Here is a 24,902-nt window from a genome sequence, read left to right as displayed (position 1 = left end):
TGGGGTTGATGGTATCCTGCAATTCCATGGTTTGCAACACACGCCTATGGATGCGAACATTGCAGATGTGGTATCTAAGAAACATCCATTCCAGCCAGGACAGCCAGCAAAAATTACTCTGCCGTGAGAAGTAATAGATGTGCTGGAATGGTGGACTGTGCATCTAAAGTCTGGAATGCTGCTCAAACCCCAGATCCCCACATGCTGGGTGACAACAGATGCCTCCCTGTGGAGATGGGGTGAGCATTGCAGAAACCATCAAGTGCAGGGACAATGGATGAAGCAGCAGAGGCAAAAGCATATAAACTACCTTGAGCAGTTAACAGTATTTATGGCATTGAAGGCATTCAGACCACTCTTGCAAGGAAACGTGGTATAAGTTCACCTGGACAATACAACAACAATTGCATATCTGTATAAGCAGGGAGGCACGGTATCACGCTCCCTCTTCTTGCTGAGCCAACACTTGTGGAATTGGTGTGTGAATCTGAGCATATACCCAACAGCAATACATATAAAGGGAGAAGACAATATGCAGGCAGACAAGCTCCGTCAAATACTTCTAAGGAACCAACACCACGAGTGGGAACTAAACAACATGTATTTGAAAGAGGTTTTCGACAAATGGGGTTAGCCAGCAATAGACTTGTTTGCAACTGCTGACAACCCCCCCCACCAAAAAAAAACCAGCTGACAAAAAAAAAAAAAAATGCCAGAGATACTGCTCACTTGCAGGATACGGCAAGGGCTCGTTGGGCGATGTATTCCAATATGTATGGACTAGGGGCCTGTTCTATCTATTCCCACTGCAGCCGCTGATAACTCAAGTCCTGTCTCAAATGTTGAGGGATGGCAGAAGGGGAATACTGGTGACCCCATGGTGGCCTAGGGCAGCTGTGGTTTGCACCATTACTAAGGCACTCATGCAGAGTGCATCACAAATTCCCAAACAATCTGGATTTGCTAAACCAGAATGGTGGGTTGCTACAGCACCCGCAAGTAGGGATGTTAAGGCTAACAGTGTGGAGAATCAGCTACTAGATAAAATTTTGCTGAATAATAGAAGGTGCTCAATGAGGTGCTACTATAGGAGGTTCAAGCTGCACACCAAGAAGCAGGGTTTTTTCCCAAGTAAGCTTACAGTTAGGCAGGTCCTCCTCTACATGACAACGCTTAACAAGGAGGGATTGGCAAACACATCCATCAGAATCCATTTGGCAGCGATATCTTCTGAACACAAGGGATGGGATGGCACTATGGTGTTTTCCACCAGGACTGTAAGAAATTCCTAAAAGGCTTGAACAACTTGTACCCACCTGTAAAGGAACCCATGCAGCAATGGTGCTTGACTTTAGTGATGAATGCCCTAACTGAGTGCCCGTTTGAACCGTTAGGAGAGGCGACATTGCGAATGCAGACTTCTTCGTTACAATTACTATGACACAGCGAGTGAGTGAATTAGCGGCTTTATGAGCTAATCGCCCTTACAGTCAGTTTTACCCACCCAAGGTGCAAATGTGAATGGATCCTCACATCAAACCAAAAATACTTACGGAATTCCACTTAAATGAGGATATAGTTTTACCAACCTTTTTTCAGAACCCGGAGACAGCACTGGAGAAAGCCATGCACTCCTTGGATGTGCAGCGCACTCTGCTGTATTATCTGGATGTGACAAGAGACATAAGAAAGACAAAAAAGTTATTTGTGGTACACAAGGGGAGGTCCAAGTGGCAGTCAGTGTCCAGGCAAAGGCTATCCCAGTGGATAGTCCAGCTGATAAAGCTAGCATACAAGACTCGCGGGAAAGAACCTCCTAAGGTCATTAAGGCTCACTCCATGAGGGCTTATGCGTCTTTGGTGGCCAATCTGGTGGGAATTTCAGTGGCAGAAATCTGCAAGGCAGCAACGAGTTTTTCACACCAACTGCTTATAAAGCATTATGCCATTGATTTGCGACTGACAAAGGAGGCCAGTTTGGGGAGGAGTGTTCTGAAGCAGGTACAGCCATAATGACAGGCTATCCTGTGCCCACCACCAGTTGTGGAGCTGGCTAAACAACCATTCATTATGAATGCAATGGATCACAATCCAGATAAACAGGTTGCTCACCTGTAACTTATGATCTGGAGGTGATCCGTTGTATTCATAAATCCCACCCGGACCTCCCTGCAATCTTTAAAAAACCTCAAAACAACCCATGGATCTTCAACACCTGGCGGTCTGCAAGAAACTGAGAAAGAACATGCCCCAACTGCCAAAAATGGAACGAGTGGAGCTCGTTCTGCCAACGGAAGAGTGGAGCAAGTGCAGGGCAGTTGGAGGCATAGCGAGGAGCTAGTCAATCTGTCTGCGAGGTCCTTGCGCAATCACAGAACCTATTCATTATTAATACCACGGACCACCTCCAGATCATAAGTTACAGGTGAGCAACCTGTTTCTGTGCCAAAGAATTGCACATTTAGAAGCTAAAATTATTATGTAGACTAAATGCATGTCCATAGTTTTTTTGGGTTGTTTTGTTTATTTTGCATAGCTCTGCTCTCAGGACTGAGGCTTTCAAAGTGCAACCTATCCCAGGGTGCTGGTTATCCCTTGGCCAGAGACTAATAGAACTAAAGTGACCCTTCAGCTTTGATGGTTTGGTAGCCTCTAAGAGATCCAGAGCACAGTCTTGACTGGAAGACAGCACAAGTGTGTCTGTATAAATGGCTTTATACAGGAGAGCTGGTCTTGTGGTAGCAAGCATGACTTGCCCCTTTAGCTAAGCAGGCTCCACCCTGGTTGCATTTGAATGGGAGACCACATGTGAGCACTGTAAGATATTCCCCTCAGGGGATGGAGCTGCTCTGGGAAGAGCAGGAGGTTTCAAGTTCTCTCCTTGGCTTCTCCAAGATAGGGCTGAGAGAGATTCCTGCCTGCCACCTTGGAGAAGCCTCTGCCTGTCTGTGTAGACAATACTGAGCTAGATAGACCAATGGTCTGACTCAGTATATGGTGGCTTCCTGTGTTCCTAAATGGCTTGTATTTTGTGTTTAACTTGTTGTGTAGCTGCTTCTTGCAGCCTATCAGCATAACCCGATGCATTTTTAAATTGACTTTGGGCTGCTTCATGTTTTTATAGTTTCCCTACAGGGGTCAATCACCATCTTTAAAACACACACACACACACACACCCCTATGTCAAACCATGTACACTACCACTTCTGAATCCGAAGGCATGGGTGTTGTATTTTTTCTGCAGATATAAAGGTTAGGAAAAGTATGAAGCGCTGATTAGGAAAAATGGTTTATGTAAAATGGCGCATAATATAACTAAATCAAGGTTGCTCTTTTAACTTACAATGGGGGCAAGTTTTAAAACACAAGGCAAAAGACAGGCCCCAGAATGTATATATTCTGTTATGAATCTTCATCATTTTCAATTGGCCTCAAACATTCTAACAGTCCCTTGAATTCTAGAGCATTTTTTCAGAAGTATTGAACAGTTAAGAGTAACCTGTTGAACACATTTTTGTCATCTAGCTGTGGCCATTCAGATAGCAGTTTCTCATTCTCGGAATGGCTCTAGTGGTTACATAATATGCATGGGGAGAGAAGAGGCAAGAAACACAAATAATCTCCAGCTTTGTGTTCCCCACTGCTTTGTAATGTCCAAACTGGAATTTTGACATTTCCCCCCAGTGAGTGAGACAAATTGTCCCTGCATCTGGAGCCCGCTCTTCTGATTTCAGAGGGAGAAGCAAAAGTTGCACTTCAGAGATCATGAGAAGCACAGAAACAGGAAGTGTGAGGCACAGTGACTTCCACCACTGCTGTTAGCCAATTTGCCATTATAGCTTCCTAGGAGCACCTTACCCTCACGGTACAATTTTGCCCATTCAGACAGTACAGCCCATACTGAATCCTGTCTGCCAAATTGACTGGTTGTAGACTAGGACAGGCTGAACTGGCCTGTGCACAGGTGTTGGGATTGGATGTGGGGAAATGGTACCTGAAAGAAATCACAAGAGTTGTGAAGCAGTCACAAATGCATTCTATATAGGGTTTTGTTTTTTTAATTACTGTATATAAAGCTTTGATCATGAAATTGCCATGGATTTTAATGCTCTGTGACTTTCAAGGTATATTTTATCACAACTATACACTTTCTATTATTCATGTACCCAACACACATAAACACACAACCCTCCTAACAAGAAGGTTCCCCCCCCCGCCCCATAACTTGTACCTGCTATTGTAATTCCCTTGTGTGTTGTACAAATGTTTGTTCCCTTTGTAAAGTATTTGTTTGTTTACTTTTGTTAGTACTTGTTCTAGAAGATATTCTTTTCTTTGGTCACTGGATATACAGAGCCCAAAATTAATTCCAGGAGCAGACAAAAGTCTGCAACAGATTTTCACAACCGATTTCCACATAACTCCCCTTGTAAAAGCAGGCATCTTGATGCGAAACAATATTTTAACAATTCAGAACAAGTTGCTATAATATGTTTGCCTTTTGTTTGCCAGGATAACAAAAAGATGAAGAAATCATTGGAAGAAGAACAAAGAGCCCGCAAGGAACTTGAAAAGCTTGTCCGGAAAGTTCTAAAGAGCATGAATGATCCTTCTTGGGATGAAACCAATTTATAGAAAAGTTACCCTTTTTCTTTCTATTGAAAGACCATTTGTTGGATCAAGCTGAGAAACCTTCTGACATTTAGTCAGTGTTGCATAAAGAGCACTACAAAGCAGGACTTAACTGGATTGAATGATTTTTCTTTCTTACAATATATAATAATGTTCAATCAATTCACTGAAGCTGTCTGTACTGAAGTGTAGATAGCATGGACCCTGAACTCTACTAGACTTAACTCAACTGCATTTAAATTACCTCATCTTGCAGCAAATGCAACAGCTGGCTAAGAAGTCTGTTTTCCAGGGGCTTTTAAAATTAAATATATCTTTTCCTCCTCCCCACCTTGTAAATACTACCTGTAATTCTGAATGCATATGTAATCAGTGTATCAGGACTGATACAGTGTTATACTTTGTCCTGTAATGGATGCAGCTAAGCAGCAGACATCACGGTGGTTGATGCTCTCCTAAAATTTACTGACAATTCTGTGTTGTCTGAGATAAAATGTTTTGAATTGTTCTAGATATAGTAGACATCATTGTAAAACATATTTTTCATAATTTCCCAGCATATCTTGCAGTATTCACCAGTCTATTTTAATAATTTAATTTTATTTATGTCTGTTTAAAGCATCAGACACAGTTCTAATGTGCTTTTTAAAAACACCAACAAACGGTCAACTGGCACCATATTTGTATCAAAGCTAATTTACTTAAAATCTAAAATGGATACTTATTTTATGTTGGCATGCCAATATGCAGAATAGCCACTTAAAAATGGATGTACTTGTTGGTTTTTTAAAAAATGGTTATTAGATTTATGTATTACATTTTTTTAAATGGTTGGGCATATACTTTAACATACAGCTGGCTGGTATTTTAATGGAACACTCAATCACTGTTATCCATGAAAGTCCTTTTCTAGGGTGTTGGAGTTTTGTGTTTTTGTGTTTTTGTTTTGTTTTTGGTGAATAAAATGTATTTATTTTTACTGTGACAACAAGAAGTTTTAGGTTAACGCTTACCTGTAGAGCATTTGGATAATTCAAACCTGGAACCTGGCATTGATCTTCCACTACTGTGCAAAAAAATAATCATTTTTCTCTATCAAGTGAAATAATGAGTTCAAGTGAAACAATAGTCCACTTACCTCCATTCCCTTTATGCAACAAATAAAAAATTAAAACTGTTTTGTGAACAGAACTCTTTTTAAAATTTTCTCTATCCTGTATAAATAAGTAACAAAGTGTGGCGATGTAGTATTCTGTACTGGTCATTTGGAGCTCTACAATGTACAGTTTGGGCAGGTTTTTGTTTTAATTACCAATTGCAGTCATGTAGCATGTCTTTTTGTGCTCTGAAGGTGAAAGGTGCACTCTAATTTTTGAAATCAGGGAATCAGTTTGAATCCTATTACTTTTAATATCAGTCTTAGAACTGACTTTGAGCAGAGACCTACAGCAGAACTACACATGATTAAAAAAAAAATGGAGGAGCTACTGCTGCAAACAGCATCCCCACTGTGCTTCCTCCCCCTCCATACTAAATAGTAAAACTTGTCCTGTGCTGGTCAACGACCGTAATAAAGATTATTATTATTATTAAAACTTGTCCTGTGTCCTGATGTCCTCACATATGTTAGTTGCCCCCAGTCAATGATCTGGATGGAAAAAGCACAATGTGCAGAGGACAGTACTGTAAGGTCAGGTAAAGTGTGCCGTCAAGTCGGTGTCGACTCCTGGCGCCTGCAGAGCCCTGTGGTTGTCTTTGGTAGAATACAGGAGGGGTTTACCATTGCCATCTCCCACACAGTATGATGCCTTTCAGCATCTTCTTATATCGCTGCTGCCTGATATAGGTGTTTCCCATAATCTAGGAAACGTACCAATGGGGGTTCCAACTGGCACTCTTCTGCTTGTTAGTCAAGCATTTCCCCGCTGTGCCACTTAAGGTGTCAATATACCAGTGGTTAAAGTCAGGGTAGGCCCAGCCTATCCACCACTTTTCCAAGGTCAGCCTGGGCCTACTCACCACTTAGGTAGGTGCTGCCTCTCTCATTGAGAAACAAATGTTTGTAATAAGAATAAAGAGAATCCTTTAAATATTTCATTTTTAAAGGTGTCACTCTTCTATGCTGTGGGTTGCACTATGCTTCCTACAGCTAGAAGACTGCCAACCCCTCCTCCCCAGGAAGTGGGGAAAGGAAGGGGCTTCTTCCTCAACTCCCCCCCCCCCATAATTCATCATCGACAGGGCCTACCCAAGAAATCAAAGTAAATTTAACCCCTGGGGAGAACAAGGACTGCTTTTGCTGCATGTTGCAGAGGGGGAGCACCTGATTATTATTATTTTTTTGCAGGGGGTGGGGGCATCAGCTCTGTGATTTTCATAATGTGTAACTTCACCCCTGAAAGAGTACACATGTCTCAAGATACTGTATGTTGTATAGCTGAATGTATTTAACATGTTCCCCACTTGTGAAGCAATAAAACTCATTATTATTTCCTACTGGCAGCATCCAGAAATGAGCAGCTATGCTTCAGGTGAAATAAATGTTTCTTGTCACGATAAAAGGGATTATGTGGCTCCTTCATTTCATGAAATGGCTTCATACATAATTAGGGCGGGGCAATAATTCAGTGGTACAGCCCATACTTTGAATGACAAAGGTTTCAGGTTCAGTTCCTGACGTCTGCAATTGAAAAGATCTTGCCCTGGATAGCAGCTGCCAGTCAGAGTAGATGGGGTTGGATGGACCAATGACTCTGTATAAGGCAACTTCATATTTTCATGAGTTCACGTTTAGAAGTAGGGTTCATGGAAGTAAGTACCAAAATATTCACGTCACAGTTATATTTATTTTCAACATTCATATTTTGCCTTTCTGATAATTATTTCATTGTCCCAGGTGGCTTACAGTCAAAATAAGCTTTCATTCTTGTGTGGTACACTTTCCCTCACAATCTGAAGCAGAGAGGGATTCTTCCAGACCCCACCTATGGTTGCCTGCAAGGGTACAGGGAAAGCTACAAAACTAGTCGTCTTCCCTTCTGAACTGAGGAGATGAACACACCAACTTGATCCTGCTCTTGTGGTGCTTTTTGACTGAGAAACACTAGACTCAGCCATCAGTTCCCTAGGCAATCAGACTGATGACAACATAGAAAACCAACTGTGATGTCACAAGTTACAGCATCCTTCAGTTCCTCACCGTGGTTGTAGGGAAGGGACTAGATAGACTCTTGGCAGATAGGATGCCTCTCATGGTGATCAGGGAAATTGGCCAACTGTCCACACTAGTTAGGTCAGCTGCCTGCAATATTTATGGAAATGCTACACTTACCCATTTGAAGACTTTTTTCTGAGAGTATTTATGAAAACTTGTCAACCCTCAAAAACATGGTGGCTTTTTCATTTACAGCTGCATTAAAGACTTTTTTCAGATCTGTCTCATTTATTTTGCTAACAAAGGACTTGGAAGAACCCGTACAGAATCCAAGATTTATTTTCTTATTTTATTGCCTAACCTTGTGGCCTTGTCCTGGTGCATGTGTTAAATTGTCACTGAAGTTGGACAGGGCAATACAGTCTCCACCCTTGACTCATCAGTTGGAAAAACGAGATGCTAACTTCTTCCGGTATGGATTTGCGGGTAAGAATGGAGCAGAGTACTATGGGCTGATGAACTAATAAAAGCTTATAAATACAACATATTCTCCTTTGCCAAAGGAAAAAGGTTTAACTTCATTCTATGCTAAAGCTCACAGTTGGATTTCATAGCAAGCTATTTAGCCAATAATACATGCCAGGAAATGTTTGAAAAACCTAGATCCCTTCAGTCTGGGCTGCTTTGCACCATCGCTCATAGGTTCCCAATGTACTTCCATCAGGCACATCATCTGAAGCTGCCCAAATCCTGTTCTTGCCCTGTTTCTCCTGAGATTTTACCAACTTCTATCACTAAGGTTTGAAGTCTGCTTGACAAAGTCAAGTAGAATCTGGGGAGAAGCAGAATGGAAACCAGACATGGATGGCTTCAGATGATATGCCTGATGTGAGCGCATAGAAAGGTTTCACCTTTCTGGAAACCTCCAGTTCCCTCCTACTTTGCACTTATGGGCAATTGTGCAAAGCCACCCTATATTTGATTGTCTGATAGTTTTAATATATTTTTAAAACCTTTTAAAAAATCCATATAGTTGATAGTCTGAGGTGCCTCAAACTATCAACTATATGGATTCTACTGACTTTTGTCAAGCAAACTTCGGTGACAGAGGTGGATAGAATCTTGAGAAACAGCAGGAACACGATTTGGGCAGCTTCAGATGACATGCCCAATGGAAGCACATGTTTGTTGGGAACCTTGGATTCCTTCCTACTTACTTATGGGTGATGGTGCAAAGCTGACCAAACTGAAGGGATCTAGGTTTCTCAAACATTTCCTAGCATGTGTTGGTCAAATTGCTTGCTATGAAATCCAACTATGAGCCAAAATTTATTTCTTCAGTTTAACCCAGGTGATGATTGAGAATTATCACATAAATCATCACATTTATATGGAGTCACTGGTCCATTTAGTGCAGTAGTGACTGTTCTGGCAGGCAGCCCCAGAGACTCTCAGAGATATAGCCCTGCTCCTTCAGAATCCCCTTTACTGAAGATCCCAATGGGTTGCAAGTTTCTGCTACTGGAGTGGAAAGTTGGTGAAATTCTTAGTGGTGCAATAAAGATACAAAAATATTGGCAATAAATGTGACTTTTTGTGAAGCACCAGTAGATTGTGTATTTCCTATTCCCGATTATGAAACTAGTCCAGTAAGTCAGTCCTTGGTTTGCTAGAAATTGTTGATGGGAGATCTCCAGTTAATTCACCTACAAAAAACTGGCAAAAATTATTCTTGTATTGTCTGACTTGTCCTCTAAAGAAATTGGTATATTTATTTTTAAAAACCACCAGCACAAAAAACATTTACAACATATGTGGAATAATTTAGTTTAGCTCCAGTATGTTTCCTTATGCAGACATTGACAGCTGTAGCCCTATTGGCTAAAGCAATGATACTTATCTGAACGGCCCAGAGATTTGTATTTTGGATGGTATACAAATATGTTAAATAAATAAATAAATAAACAAATAAAATAAAACCTGTTTGTGGAAAGATATCGAACACTATTAAGGTACTGCTATTAAAGTATTTTGGCACAAATTGTATTGATATTACAGAACTGCTTCGGAGCTCCCTCTGGTGGCAACTTCATATAAATCTGCAAAGAGTGAGATAGAGCATGTTAAAAATTGAATGAGCAAATAAGAGCTACTACACACAGAACTGTACAAGTGCAAAGGGGCAATTGAAATTCCAATGCTGTGAATTTTAAAACATTGGCCTGCACAAAACTAAATGTTATAATCAAACTCTTTACAGTACATCACTAGTTCCATGGTGGAATTTTCAGATTATTACAAAAATACAAATATTTAATACAAGTGAGCATAGCACACTTCAGCATAATGAGTCAAACTCTTGAGTGGGAAGCTACCTACAAATAATGTGATTTATTTTTAAAAAAGATTTATCATGTTTTAAAATCCAAATTTTCAAAGCACCCTACAAAAATAAATTAAATGATTAACTTTAACCATCTAGAGCAGGGTTTCTTAACCTTGGGCCCCCAGATGACGTTGGACTACAACTCCCATCATCCCCAGATATGGCCTTTGTGGCTGAGGATGATGGGAGTTGTAGCCCAAAACATCTGGGGGCCCAAGGTTAAGAAACTCTGATCTAGAGCCTTTTGAGTCAGGCGATATATTAAATAAATAAATAAATAAATAAATAAATAAATAAATAAATAAATAAATAAAATGTAATCATTCAGTTATAAAAATCAGAGACTACCAGCACAGCATAAAACATCCTAAAACAGCTAACATCAATTGCATGTCTGTGTAAATAAAAAGGCCTTGGCCTAGTGACTAGAACAGAACAGATGAGGTACCAGAAAAGCAGCTTTAGGAAGACTGTCTTGTATTTGTGAGACCTCCACTGAAAAGGCTCTCATTTCAGTTATCACTGCCTAATCTCTGATGGTGCAGTAAGCAGAGAATGATGCTTACAGTAAGCCTGTGATGTAGATCTTAATGCATGGGCAGATTCATTTGGGAAGAGGACAATCCCCTTCAGGTCTGAAAATCCCAAGCTAAATGTATATATTATTATCCCAGTCCTGCTCTTTCTCAAAGTCTGACCCCAGAGAGAGGACCAATACTGGACCTAGCCCCAGGCCTTGAAACTCCAGAGAGCTCCAGAGATGGAGCCCCACAAGACAAGACAGCACCCACAGAGCCCAAATCCCCTGAAGTGACACCCTTGGAAGTGCCCAGGGCAGCCAGTTCTTCCTGTTCTACCATCCTCCCTAATATCTGCACATCAGTGCCAGCAATAGGTGTGGCAGGATGAGCTGGAGAGGAGGAAGAGGAGGAGGAGGAGAAGGAGGAGTAGGAGTGTCAGACTCCAGGCCAGAGGGCTGCTGCATTCTAGGCAGGTTGGTGGAGATTAGCAGGGGTAGGCTGAGCTCAAGAGGTATTTCAGAGCTCAGTCTGCCTGATCAACCTGTCACCTTGACCTGTCCATGGTGCTGCCATGCCACATTGCCTGCCAAATCTTGTTATGTGGGCCCTGAGCTGTGAGGCAGGATGCTATATAGGACTTCAAAGGTTCAAACCAGCGTTTTGAATTGTGCCCTGAAATGAACAGGAAGCCAGCAGAGTTGCGTTAAAATTGGTGACCACTTATAGTCACTAATTTTGCTGCTGCGTTTTGCACCAATAACAGTTTCTGAATAGTCTTCAAGGGCAGCTTGTGGGCACACACACACCCCCCCCAGAAGGGAACTCCATGTTATAAGGACTGGGGGCTGACCTGGTAAGAGGGAGTGCAAGAAACACATAGAAACCTTATCAATAAAGTTCAGCTTCTTGGATTAGATACAGGTGCTTACTTGCCTCAGCAGCTCGTAAACACGGGTGGTTAACTGCACCCCCCAGTCTTTCCATTTTGTTGGACTGGTCCTCGTTACCTCAGGGACCTCAGTCGTAGCCTCTCATGTGGAACCTCACTGGCTGGCCTCTCCTCCCAGTGTTGCTTGCCCTTTTCCTCTCAGCTGCCATACTGTCTCATGCTAGCTTTGAAGCCAGAGGTCTTCAGGTCAGGAGCCCTCTGGCCATGCCCCACACATTCCTGTTCAGCCAGCCATCGCCTCTGTTCAGCCCAGCTCTTCTGTACCTGGCTCTGGACCCCTTTCTCCTTAAATGGTAGCCACTGTGGACACCCCAGCCAAGTAAGGAGGTCTTTGTCTTCCATTGCCTTTCACTCGTTGCAAGTTATGCCCTGTTACCACAACTGCCCTGGAGTGCTCACTAGACACTTTTGGCTTCGTGTGGGGAAAATAGTTTGGCTTGGGGAGCAGTTTGGTTCCAGTGTCAAATTTGTGCAAGTTTACTGTCTCGGAAAAGAGGAGGCAGAAATACAGTTCAAAAGTTTTATTAAGGGTATATGGGGGTTCAGAATGCAAATGTTTAGTTAGGCAAGGCAATAAATCTTAGCTGGTCGACAAGAAATATGGATAGCAATAATTTAGCTTGAAGTTCTTATTAAAGATCGATCAGCTTGGCTCAAACATGTGACTGGAGCTGGACAAGGCTTGCCATGGAAAATGCTTAAGAGAGGGGAGCATGAAAGGGGAGGGGGGCCTAAAAGGGCAAGAAATTAGTTGACCTAGCCTTCCCGGGTTAAGTTGGTGCGTTTGTTGCATGTTGGTCTCTTCGCCAGTATACAAGCAGGGAGAAGCAGGAAAGGAGCAAAGGGCTCGTATAAGCAGCGGGTGCGCTGCTTATATGAGAGTCCATAGGATAATGATCCAAAACAGATTCCAAGGCCATGTGCTTTGACCATAGGTAGATATACCTCGAAAGGTGCCTTGAGGCAGTTTCCAAGCCATACTGCTTACCCCATAGGGTGGGAGATTTCATGAAAGAAATCTATTGCCACTCGAACTTAATCACTCTGAGGGTAGCGTGCCCACCAAAGGCATGGGTAAAGTTATGTAAATGTGTTGGGTATGTCAAATCAAGATTCTGGACTATTTGAAGACCAGGATATCTCCCCCCCAGGTGTATAGATTACACATCTTTCATGAAGATGCGCTCATTTCCCCCCGAGTCTTTGCCAGCTACGTTGTTAATTCAAAATGGGTTGGGAAATGCACTGATCTGAGTGCCTCTAAGGAGTGCTTTACTGTTATTTCCCATGAAAGGGAGGATTCCTTTCTTGATTAATTGACCTTGTGAAATGGAGTCTTTTGCCAGCTACTGTCTTCTCTTGTGAAAGAGGGGAGTGGGGGCATCCCTTTCAGTCTTTGCTATGCTGATCTTGGGGCACATTGCCCCATACTTTGCTCATGTAAAGTGACCAGCTGTGGCTCTAGCCAAACCCAGGCAGTGAAAAGTTCACCATAGGGACTATGATCCCACAGTCTTGTGCTGTATAGTCTTCCAATATTGTATAGATAAAGGGGTGCTCTCTGGGCTACCCCAAAATCGGGCTATCTGCCAACAACCCAGTATTCACAAGTGGCAATTCAACAGTAGTAGTTCTTGTTTTTGTTCAACAGTAGTAGTTCTTGTTTTTGCCCTTGTCTTCACCTGTTGTCCCACTCCGTTTGTTGCAATGACCATACAACCTCATGTATAGACTGCATGGCAGTAGGCTAATCTGGATGTTATGAGATCATGGCTAATAGTGGCCAAACTATCTCCATGAAGAAGGGACTGCAACTGGTGCACCAGCCTTAGCTTTGTGCCACAGATGAAATTTGAGCATCTAAAAGTCAAAGCTGGATCTAACAGTACCCAAGCTGTGACTGTGATCTTTTAGAGTGCAACCTCATCCAGAACAGGGCGAATGCTATGCTCTCAGGCAGATGAAAACACATCAATAGCACCATTCATATTATCTGGACTGTGTTTCTGTTTATAATCTAGTCCAGTAGTGGTCCCAGACACCTTTTAAGCATGTCCATCTGCATTAGATAACAAGGAGAAATAGAGCTGCATGTCATTGCCCACAACCTAGAGATTCCTCACTCAGCAGTGTCATGTAGATATCAAATGAGACAGGAGACCAAATGCAGCCCTTTTAACAAGAAACTCATAGCACAAATGTCATGGTCCAGAGCAATAGTTCCTCAATACCACCTTCTGCAAATGAACCACCAGGTAGGGATGGAGCCACTGAAGAACAGTGCATGCAATTTCTATCCTGGACAGTTCAGAATGTAAGTCTGACAGAATATTATAGGGATTGTGGAGGAGAATTTGACATGCTGGAATGGCTGAAAAGCACAGCCCCATATCAAGTGTCTTGCCCCCTGAGCAAGGTTGAATGCGCAAGGAGATGTAAAAGTGCAGAAACTGGGGACTCTCCTTTGGGATGCTAACAGGATATTCCGGGCCCAGTACATTATAAGTGGATTGGGCTTCTACCCGCAATCTACCGGCAGTAGTATTAAGCAGCAGGCTGGTGAGGGAAAGGAGCCAATGAAAAGGAGAAGGGGAAAGAGAAGGAATAGTGGCTTGAGGAGTGCAGGAGAAATGGACAGGTGGTGGGTGGCACCCATGGGCGTAGGGCAGGATGGCGGACCACTGCTGACTCTGGGATCGGTACGACAGGTTCATTTGTATACCATTTTGGCAGACCTGCTCTTCTTTACTCTGTAAACTAAAAGAGGGCAAGGGAGGCAGGAAAGATTTCTGGGGTGCAGCCACTCTGGGCCTCACACATTCTTTCAGTCCAGTTGCTCAAGGGTTGCAACATTTATTCAATTTAGCTGGTTAGATTAATCTATTTAAAGTGTTTAAAAGAAAAAAAATGTCCCTAATTTAAAATGGCTCTCTCTCTCTCTCTCTCTCTCTCTCTCTCTCTCTCTCTCTCTCTCTCTCTCTCTCTCTCTCTGTTATTATGTAATATTAATGTTGAATTATTTTAATGAATTCTAATTGATCTGGATGTTAGCTGCTTTATGTTACTGTTAAGAAGGGGGAATCAATCTCTCTCTCTCTCTCTCTCTCTCTCTCTCTCACACACACACACACACACACACACGGCAGCACTGCTTTAGGAGGCATTCCCCCTTCTGTCATGCAGAGGAGGGGATGGCTCTTCTAAGATGATGCCCACTATGACACGTGCATGTTCTCTGCCTCCAATCTGACATGAGCATGTGATGAATTGGTTATGCTCCAAGCTACTAGGAATAAGGATGCTGAATGCAGTTCATAATATTAGGATTTTTAATGGTCCTACCAAGCTTTTAATCTATCTGATCAGATCTGTTTAAAAGGAATGCTTTTTAATAGCAGCATGGATACTTTGTGCTGGGTTTTTTGTTTGTTTTGGTTTTTTTGTTTTGGTAACCTATCTGGTACTTCTCTTTTTTGTAGTATGTGAACTCCCTTTTTATGAAATATGCAGTTTAAATGTATCAAGAATCCAGTGTTCGGAATTAGGATGCTGCTTCCACAAAGAAACGTGCTATAAAAAAGCTGTACCACGTAAGTACCTGTGATTTACAGTGCAAATTATAACCCAGGTGGCTAACCTGAAATGAATGTAGCTCTGTTGTCAGAATATCAAATTATTCCTTCAAGTAGGAGTTTTTATTTTTTTCCCTTTTTTCCTTTTTTCCTTCAAGGCTGCTTCCAGAAACCAGTTTTCCTGGCATAGTTCTAAAATGATTTTGCAATTACTTCACAAGAGTCAGGTTGGGTCATGGCATAAATCCTATGCTATAGCTCAAGAACCAGACAGAAGCTTGAGGCAAACCTTCATTGGGCTGCACAGGGTTTGTTTGTAATGGAGGTGGGAAAGTGCTGGTTTAGGGCACCTAGGGCACACCATGCTTCTCTCTTCTGCAATGAGAGCTCATGTTAGAGTGGCTGAGGGTCAAATTGCATGTGATGTTAGCCCTGATGGGCTTAATTTTCCTTTGGTTAAATAGCAACTGGATCAGGGTGTCTTATGGATCGAGACTGTGGTGGGGGGTATAGCGTTAAAGGCCCTCCCCCCTCCTCTGCTATGATCCCAATTCACAGGGTGCTCTGATCTGGCTTCTGTTAACTAAAGAAAAACAAAGCCTATTCAGACTTATAATCCTTTACACATCATGTTCAGTTTGGCCTTGAATGTAACTGGGGAGACCCAGGATTGGATTTTCACTCAACCATGAAGATACCAGCTTAATCTATCCCACATGACTGTTATGAGGATGTGTGTGTGTGTGTGTGTGTGTGTTTGGGGTCGGGGTGGGGGCATGTATGCCTTGGGAAAAGGCTCCTTGAAGAAAAGGTAGAGTAAAATATAGTCAGTGAATGAAACAAAAAAGGAAGACCCAGGGGCGTAGCTAGGGGAAAGGGGGCCCGTGTTCGCCCCTCTCCCTGGTGGCCCTCAGAGTGAGAGAGATAATGAAGAAAATAGGGGAGGGTGGAGCGGGGGGGGGGGCTCTCAGGAGCTGGAGGGCCCAGGTTTTTTGAACCCATCTGCTCAGTTATAGCTACACCCCTGTGAAGACCTAAGCCCCTTATCTGGCTTAATGCCACACTGAATGAATAGCAGTAGAAGGATGTAGGTACTGGCAAATTAATCCATCTCTTTCTTAGAAGTCCCTCTGTTAAGTCTGGGAGACGGTTGAAACTCAGTCCAGAGACTCAGTCCAGAGATGATGTGGTATAGAATTTACGTAATCATATCTTTTCACTATCTAAAATCCTTTATTATCCATATCCTATTCGTCCTCATAACACTGCTGCAAGGTAAATAGTTATTTCATAGAGGGTGAATGATAGTGGAGAGAGAATGAAAGTAATCTGGTATATAGTGGGGTGGACACAGATTTGGGCCCTCCCAGCTTTTGGAGAGGCCTTGGGTCAACAAGGATTTTTGCTTTGAACAGCAGCTCTTCTAAGAGACAACAACATAGTTTGGGGTGTGTGTGTGTGTGCGCGCACACACACGCACACGCACACACACATGCAAGCATGTATTTGCATTTGTGAGTGAAACACAAAGTCGAGGTCCAATTTGGAATGCAGCAGAACTAGCCTTGTGTTACTTTGGTTCCTGACTTTTATCTCCTTTTAATTATATAAACTCTGTATATTGGTGTTAAGTTCTCTCCACTGCTCTGAGTGGTAGGAAGTTCAGGGGCAATGTTCCCTAGGTTTGAGTTCTTTTGGAGGACTCAGAGAGGACATTAGCAGTTTACAGTGTCCCTTTGAATGATGAGGTTTGCCATTTGGAAGTTCTCCTAGACCCAGCTTTACTTCTGTGCCCAAGAATCTGTCGTGATCTGGAGGGCTTTTGCCCAGCTTTGGCCAGTACACCTGCTATGGCCATTTTTGTCTCAGTCTGACCTGACCTGAGAATTGTAATGCATGCCCTAGACCAGTGTTTCTTAACCACCGGTCCGTGGACTGGTGCTGGTCTGTGAAGAGTTGAGTGCTGGTCCATGCTGAATTAACCCACCCTCCAGAAAACAATTTCGAGCCGGTGGGGGCCACCGCTGCTGGACGTTCTCCAGAGCTCATTTCTAGGCAGGCAGCCCTCGCTGCTGGGATAATGTTAATTTCAAGGAAGCTAAATGAGTGTTAGCCCAGAAGCGAGGGCTGCCTGCCTAGAAATGAGTTCTGGAGAGCTCCCGGCAGTGGCACACACCCCCAACTTGAAATTGTTTTGGGGGTGCCTGGGGATGGGGACGAAGAGGGGGTGACCCCTTTACTAACTGCTGGTCTGGGAAATTGCACACAAAGAATGTACTGGTCCATGACTCCAAAAACGTTGAGAAACACTGCCCTAGACTATCATTCACTTAAAAGGAAAGTTTATCTTCAGCATCCAGCAGAATATTTTGGATTTTTCTAGACTTATTTTAGACAATGGCACATATCACAGGGCAGAATGTGGATAGCAAGCAGCTGCTTCAGATATGCTTGTGCACCCAGTTAACATAGAGAATCCTCAACATCCTTACCAAAGGACACTGTTTGCATTTTGTAAAGAAGAAAAAGAAACCGTACTTAGTCAAAGACTGGAATAATATTTGTTCTTTATTTTTAGAATACATGAAAACCTTTGTTGCTTTTATACTGATCATCATGGTGATCTTTGTTTTATTTTTGGTGATAAGGTGAGTTGACACTTTAAATAAACTTGGTACATGGTAGCCTTCCATAGTTTCTTAAAAACAGTTTAGGAATAAATCCCAAGAAACCATTGCTAAAGATATAATTTCAAAAAGGAGAGCAGGATTACTTTGCTTATTTATTTTGATTCATCAAAGAAGGCATGGTATGTTTTTATACAAGAAAGAGAAGATTAAGATTTAGAAACTATATGTGGATTAGGCTGAATATAAATTTTGTGCAGCAACTTTTAAAAAATAATTAGGATTAGCTCAGTATTGATTCTGTAAAATGCATAGAATAAATTGAATAAATTCTTATTGCTTCACCATATTTGTACTAAGGTATAGTTAATTTTTAACACTGGTAATTAGTTGATATGCCCTTAAGGTGGCACAGCAGGGTAGCAACTTGCCTAGGGAGCAAGAGACTGTTAGTTAGAATCTCCACTGGTGTGTACATTTGGAGTCACCTATATTGGGCAGCAGTGATATAGGAAAAAAGACTGGAGGTGGATGCTCACTTTAGTGACAATGGCAAAGGCATCATTTCACCATGCGCCGGAGGAGGCAATGGTCAACCACTCCTGTATTCTACCAAGAAAACCACATGGTTGTGTGGTCGCCAGGAGTCGACATTGACTTGACGGCACAATCTACTCTAATCTAATTAGTTTATAGAGGTTTGTTTGGTCCAGGAATGTAGGGAGGGCAGGAAGGAAGTGACCAATACACTAGATTAAAATTTTGGAATGCCATCCAGTTTCTAATTTTATCTGAACTATGAATTTAGGCAAATAATGCATTTTCTTTATTTTTATGCTGTATTGCTCCTTTCTTTGGTTTTAGTTTGTGTTGCCCATGTGCATAATATGAAGGCATGGATATTTTCCGTAATGGTTAAAATACAAGTAAAATATCAGCCCCATATCTGTGAGTAAGGCTTTGACTTAACTCATAAGAGATATACCATGGGATATACCAAGGGAACATGGGGATATATATACCATGGGATATACCATGGGAGACAACAATATCCCATGGTATATGAGAGAGCTCATCTCTCATATACCATGGGAGACTGTTGTGCAATTAAAAGAACCTCCCCCCACAGGGTGGCGATTGTGCACAGCAGGTCAAAGAAGATCTAGTACTAATAATCCCTGATAGCACCAATCACCTGTTAGGCAAAGAAGGTGGAAGCAGATACTGAAGTCTGTCCCCAGTTATCAAAGCTGATCATCGCATTTGATTGGGGAAGATAGAAGAGGACTTCATGACCAAAACATTCAGGAGCATGTAACTGCTCTTGAATCCAGAACTGGATATATGGGAGACCTATTGGCACCAATGTAGGAAATGCAACATGGAAAGAAAGTTGCTTCTTTGAGCAGGAAAGGGGTGCAAATTCAAAATTAAAAGAGGTTCAGCTCTTAAACTTTTAATTTAATTTAATTTAATTTAATTTAATTTAATTTAATTATTTAATTCAAGGTAATTCAAACATTAAATCTAGGCAAAAGTGGGGAGATGGGAGAACAAAGGTGAAGGCGCAATGGTTTGGTTTGTTTGCCACTTTTGCTTTCTTCCAAGCCATTTGAACAATGCCACCAGAATGTGTCACTTCAGAATATTGCTAATATGGTACAGAAAATGGAATAAAACTATTTTAAAATGGATTGTACATTCTAGTTGTTGCTTTTCTATTAATAATCAGGAAATGCAAATATACCAAACAAACCGCCTTCCTCCCTGGATTTAAGATGGACTGGGTGAAACAAGCTGTGAGCTTTCAAATGTAAAATTGCTGCTCTCTGTCTTTATCTCATGAGATAACATAGGCCACATGTACACAAGGTACCAAGGAGAAGATGCATTGTGGATATGCAGTCAATTTTTAAAAGGTGAAGGAATTTTATACAATGTTTAAAATAGTTAAAAATGATCGAAATGCATATCTGTGGAGCATAACCTAAAGAATGTTAGGGATGCAGAAATTTCATGGCAATCAACAGTAGCTTTGCACAAATGAGTTCAGGAGCTTTTCATACTCCTGAAGTGTTGAGGTTCTGTTTAGAGACTATAGCTAGATGCACCAAGTTCAGCCAGTATAAAGCTCTGAAGCAGACTGCAGGAGCTTTGGTTGATAGGAGGACAACCCCACACATTCAACTTCTGCTTGATCCCAGCTAGCATAGTTTCTTGCACAGTATTCTAACCTTGGATGGCTGAGGCTTGTCTATGTAGGGGCTGTGTGAGTGGAAAGGCTGCAAATTAGCGACAGAATCAAACATACAGTTTGTTTTGAAGAAGTAGTCAGTAACTATAGGAAAAGCAGACTGGGCCAGTCACTGCTCTCTCAACCTAACCTACCTAACATAACCATGTACTCTGGGCAATTTGGAAGAAGAGCAGCATATAAATATAAAACTAAACTAAAAATAATTAAAATAATTACTACTGCTATCTGGCCAAGGGTTTTTTCTCTGCCATATAGCTTGCCCCTAAATAATTTTCTAGCAAGCCAATAGGATTTCTACCAATTACCGTACCTGACCCCCACCTCACAGAAGACTTTTCAGTTGTCTACAATGTTTAGTTTCCTATTTGTGTAAACGGTACACACACTGTTCAATTCAACATATTACAAATGTTACATAATGAAATTTCCATTTAGTTGTTGTGGACGCAGGAAAAAAAGGGGGCCCTCAATAGAAGAAGACAAACAAGCAATAGTAGAAGACAAATCTGATACAAGTAGCAGTTCTTCTGATTCTCAGGAACAAGATGATGAAGATTAGCCCTGTGCGTGTGAAAAAGTAGGCATTTTTTGTATATTGCCAAATTTGAGGAATAAATCAGTATTTTGGTCTCTTATTTGAGGAATAAATCAGTATTTTGTTGTGAATGCATTCAGTACTGACAAGAATGTACCTTCTAGATTAAATATGGAAAATATGTTTACTTTATTTTAGTCCTTCACCATCTAACTATGTTCCTGTTGGGGAGTCCACAATCACAATAGGTTCCCTCAAGTGCAACTTTTCATAGCTTCATATTTTCCTATCTGCCAATATTTGAAAATCAGGAGGAGGTAGGTTTAGATGTCCTGAATGTCCTTTAATCAGGAAAAGGCACTTTACAAATACTTGGATAGCCTTCTGCTCTCATTTCAAGTGTTCTAGGTTGAGACCTACCTTCGAAAGGAGGGCTAGGGGAAAGTTCTGAATGTGTGGAAGCTCTCTATTTACTCTGCTCCCATGGGCCACCTTGCTTGTACTCCACTAACTTGCATTGTTTCCTGTGTGCATGAACTTTACAAAAGCTGTCTGGTGATTTTTGAAGCAGTTGGCAACAGCAGAGGTTTTCTTGGGGTGCTTGAAACATCTGAGTAAATTGGACTTCACTCGAGTTTTCTGGAGAAACAGGGCTGTGCTTTAGCAACAACCAAAGATGAGCTAGGGGTCTACTTATTTTGATCTTGTCTTTTTATTGTTTCTCTTCATAATTAAATGTGTTAAAATTTTCTAACCCTTAAACAATATTGAGCTAATTTTAAAGTCAACTTCAGAGGCGTATCTTGGGAAAATAGTGCCTAGGGCAAGCACTGAAATTGCGCCCCTGTCCAAACATCTAACACCCATCTTTCAGTTAACTTTACCATAATATCAGCTGAAAAATACAAGTCAAGCTCATTAATCTTTTAATCTTTCAAAAACTATTTTGCAGTGGATGTAGCCAGACCAAAAAATGCTGGAAAACGACAAATTTCAGTATGCTTCGGCTCATGAAATACCCAAATACTACGTGGAGGTGTATTTGGAAAACTAAACAGAAGTGCCTGTCTAATTCTCTACTATGCATTGTAGCATCACTATTACACAAGTTTTAAAAATAAATGGAGAATTTGACTTTTCCCAGATACTCTGAAAATAATTAAAGGATATGCAGAGTAAACTGTGTCACTGCTTGGAATATATTCTAGTCTTTCAGAAAGACAGTTAAAATGAGAGAAAGAGAGCAAGAAACTCCCAGTGGGCCTTAATACTAAGGATTTCACACTGATTCAAAGACAAACTCACCATTAATAGCCATATTATTAAGACATCACATTTAACTCACTTATCACAAGAAGCAAAGTAAGAGCAAATGAATACAATCCTAGCTCATAAGCTTCAGCTCAGTATTCACAAGCCCTGATTTTCTGTACATAGCGCCAAACTGACTATGTGTACAGTGACTTATATTATATTATTTTTAAAAAAATGTTTTTACCTGTAGCCCCTTTGGGGGGGGGGGTTCCTAAAGGCTGTGGGGGGGGGGTGTTCTGCAAAGGTCCCCTTCCCCCTGCTAGCCTTTAGAGCCTTGCAGGGACCATTTGAGCATGTGCAGTGGCCATTTTTAATTTTTTTTTTTTTAATGGCTGCTAAGAACAAAATTCCCACCGTGCATGCTCAAATGGCCTCTGCGAGGCCTGCATGGCCTAGGGCCTCACAGAGGCCATTTGAGCATGTGTGGTGCCCATTTTGTTTTCAGCGGCCATTTTAAAACACATTTTTAATTTTAAAAAATGGCGCCCGTGGCACATGCCCTGCCTGCCCCACTCTAAATACACCCTGGTCAACTTTCCTGAACATTTCCCCCCTTTGTAGCCTCCTTTCCACAAGGAAAGTATCCTTACAACATGGCCTTGATGTCAGTGTGTCTATTCATGTGTGTGTCTACCCCCTAACAACTTCACAATGTCTGCACCGATTTGCACCAAATTTGGTACAGATGTTGTGCCACATAGGGACATCTGAATGGCATGGTTTGTGATGATGTCATTCACCTTGATCCAAGATGGCAGCCTCACAGAAAGTAGGCACATTAGTTCATACCTGAACTGCTTGCTCTGTTTTGTTTTGTTTTTTTCACCTCATGTGTCTAGGACGTGTGGTTGCTAGTGTGGATATTATGTTGATTAACCAAATGGCTTATCACGAGGTGTGGTTGTGTATGTATTGAAATTTTTAAAAATGTTGCAAACTTGGCTAGCTGATTCTCTGACACAAAATGTAGGATAGTTTTGTATAGTTGAAACTAAGGTTCCTCTGGTAGTTACTGTGTTCATGCTCATCTTCTGTTCATTTTAGTGGGTTTGCTCTGGAGAACTTCATGGTGAATTGTGCCCCATGTTAACTGAAAGGTTAATTTATTTGGCTGAGAAACAAATATTCCAGGTTGATTCTGGTTATTCTGGAAAAGCACTTTTGTTAGAGGAAGTGCCACTCACTAGGATTTCCTCTGCTCCCTGTCCATTTTCATGTAATGTGCAAACATTCTGTGATATTACTTAGAACCTCTGTACTAGTAAGTGCAGTGGGGGTTTCATGGGGAAAGTTGGTCATTAGTTCCTCACCTCTGAGTCCTTCATATAATGGCTCATTTGTACATATTGCCCTTTTCTGTTATTCACAGTGTATCACTTCCTAAAGCATTTTAAGACTCTTGCTGATGTATATCATCAATTTTTTCTAAGGGTACATAAAGCAATGGCAACTCCTTCCCCATTCTTTCTCTTCTTTTGCTTCCTTCCCCTCGTCTCCCTTTTGTCTCTTTTACACTGTGAGCCCTTCATGACAGGGACCTGTCTACTAACTCCAAGTAAAGTGTCATGCAGACAGATGGCGCAGTATTAATTAATTAGTAGTATTAGTCGTAATAAATAATAATAACAATCTTCTTCTTTTGGCAGATAAAGCTCATGATAAAGAAAGAAACAAAGGGTGGCACTGGAAGTATCAGAAGAAGAATTACTCTCTGATGATGTGAATCTGATCTATTTTAAACCATGCCATGTTGTTCTGTGTTACTCTGTTAAACTTCCTGTTTAATTTTCATTAGCCTTCATAAAATGTTGTGCATTGTTTAATAATTTAACCTGATCTCTAAAATGCATTTGTAAAATTGCTGGTTCCTGAAATAATTCTGGGGTGTTGAAGGTGTTTAAAAGCAAACACCACATTGTGGCCTGGTTGAAAGGAAAATGAAATTGATAAAATGGATCAGGGCATAGGGAGAACAGTTGCTTATGACTCATTCATTCAGATGCGTCAACATTGTTCAGTCTGTATGTTGAGAGAGAGAAAGAGAGAGAGAGAGAGAGAGAGAGAGAGAGAGAGAGAGAGAGAGATGGAGAACTTCAGCTAGGTTAGAATGCCAATCATCACATTCCAATTTTGCACATGCTGATTTTTACAGGAAGGCATGGGATTCAGACATGCTGAATCAGACCTGCTGAATCAGAAGGCATATGATTCTCTGTGTACATTTTAAGGCAGTACAATTCCACTAGATAAGCTCAGCATTTAAACTGGCCCTTAGTTTGCTTTCCAGCAGGGTGCCCATTGGGATGCTGGACGACAGCACTCGGATTACTTTCAGTTGTATGTGAACCAAGCCTTGTGGCCAGAGTACTTTGCATCAGTGCAAGGGATCTTTGAATATACAGTTTGAATCATTTGGTGCATCTACTTGAAGAGGCAAAGTGCTTAAGGCCATTTCTGCACAGGATCAGAAAGAAGAAAACTGCATGCAGTTTTCAGGATCATGTGTGGCATAGTTTTTACACAGGAAGGTGTAATGTGGACATGGCCTTAACAATCTTTCATTGTTTTTTGCCATTTGCAATTTTCATTGTTTTGTTCCTACAAAATGCAAGGTTCCTGACTGTGAGGAAAGAGCTTAGGGGCACACTTAAGGCTCTGTTCTGACTTTTATATGAATATATTGTGGCCATATTCGCATATAATGGGAAACCAGAGGTGAAGGAGCCTGAGGTTGACTTGCTTGTACGTCCAAATTTGTGAAACCCCAATCCTGTCAGAAAAGTGATGCAAGGTTTCCCTTCCCAAACTCCAGCTTGAAATCTAGGGTTGTACAGCAGGACCTTGATATCCGCGGATCCAGCATCTGCAGATTCACATATCCGCTGTTGGGTAATAGACGCACAATCTTGGCATACGTGGAAAAAATGAGAAACGAGACATGTCGACCTCGCATAT

The 24,902-nt window shown here is 41.5% G+C and overlaps 2 protein-coding genes and 1 long non-coding RNA gene across 9 annotated transcripts in view; 2 read left to right on the top strand and 1 right to left on the bottom strand.

The window, feature by feature from the left end:
- ARHGEF7 (Rho guanine nucleotide exchange factor 7) overlaps positions 1–5,809 on the top strand; it is a 159,540-nt gene extending 153,731 nt beyond the window's left edge. For 4 of the 6 annotated variants that reach the window (XM_053311162.1, XM_053311158.1, XM_053311169.1 and 1 more), the window contains one exon: positions 4,513–5,809. In XM_053311162.1, coding sequence (XP_053167137.1) covers positions 4,513–4,635 — 123 coding nt within the window. In that variant the 3' untranslated portion in view covers positions 4,636–5,809. The remainder of the gene's footprint in view (positions 1–4,512) is intronic. The other 2 variants (XR_008319854.1, XM_053311161.1) reach the window with 2 other exon arrangements.
- A 2,023-nt stretch (positions 5,810–7,832) lies between these two features.
- On the top strand, positions 7,833–23,778 carry TEX29 (testis expressed 29). 2 transcript variants are annotated; one of them, XM_053312967.1, is made up of 5 exons: positions 7,833–8,272; positions 15,122–15,232; positions 17,793–17,862; positions 20,534–20,661; positions 23,594–23,778. In XM_053312967.1, the coding sequence occupies exons 1-4, from the start codon at positions 8,020–8,022 to the stop codon at positions 20,655–20,657; spliced, it is 558 nt and encodes a 185-aa protein (XP_053168942.1). In that variant the 5' UTR covers positions 7,833–8,019; the 3' UTR covers positions 20,658–20,661; positions 23,594–23,778. The 2 variants fall into 2 exon arrangements, with proteins under 2 accessions (XP_053168942.1, XP_053168941.1); XM_053312966.1 differs by having other exon boundaries at positions 20,534–20,675.
- Positions 9,747–24,902, bottom strand: part of LOC128352402 (uncharacterized) — a 57,791-nt gene continuing 42,635 nt past the window's right edge. The window contains exon 3 of the long non-coding RNA XR_008320381.1: positions 9,747–9,885. This is a non-coding gene — a long non-coding RNA (uncharacterized LOC128352402). The remainder of the gene's footprint in view (positions 9,886–24,902) is intronic.

The sequence above is a fragment of the Hemicordylus capensis genome, chromosome 3 (genome assembly GCF_027244095.1).
Source record: "Hemicordylus capensis ecotype Gifberg chromosome 3, rHemCap1.1.pri, whole genome shotgun sequence".
Taxonomy (NCBI): domain Eukaryota; kingdom Metazoa; phylum Chordata; class Lepidosauria; order Squamata; family Cordylidae; genus Hemicordylus; species Hemicordylus capensis.
Note: the sequence above shows the minus strand (reverse complement) of the source record. Positions and strands in the feature narration are given on the sequence as shown.

What these genes read in the sequence shown, in the direction of transcription:
- TEX29 (XM_053312967.1), top strand. Translation starts at nt 8,020, where the DNA reads ATGGTGGCTTTTTCATTTACAGCTGCATTAAAGACTTTTTTCAGATCT. An exon ending in CTTCCGGTATGGATTTGCGG is followed by an intron (nt 8,273 to 15,121) that starts GTAAGAATGGAG and finishes TCTTTTTTGTAG; the next exon opens with TATGTGAACTCCCTTTTTAT. An exon ending in CTATAAAAAAGCTGTACCAC is followed by an intron (nt 15,233 to 17,792) that starts GTAAGTACCTGT and finishes CTTTATTTTTAG; the next exon opens with AATACATGAAAACCTTTGTT.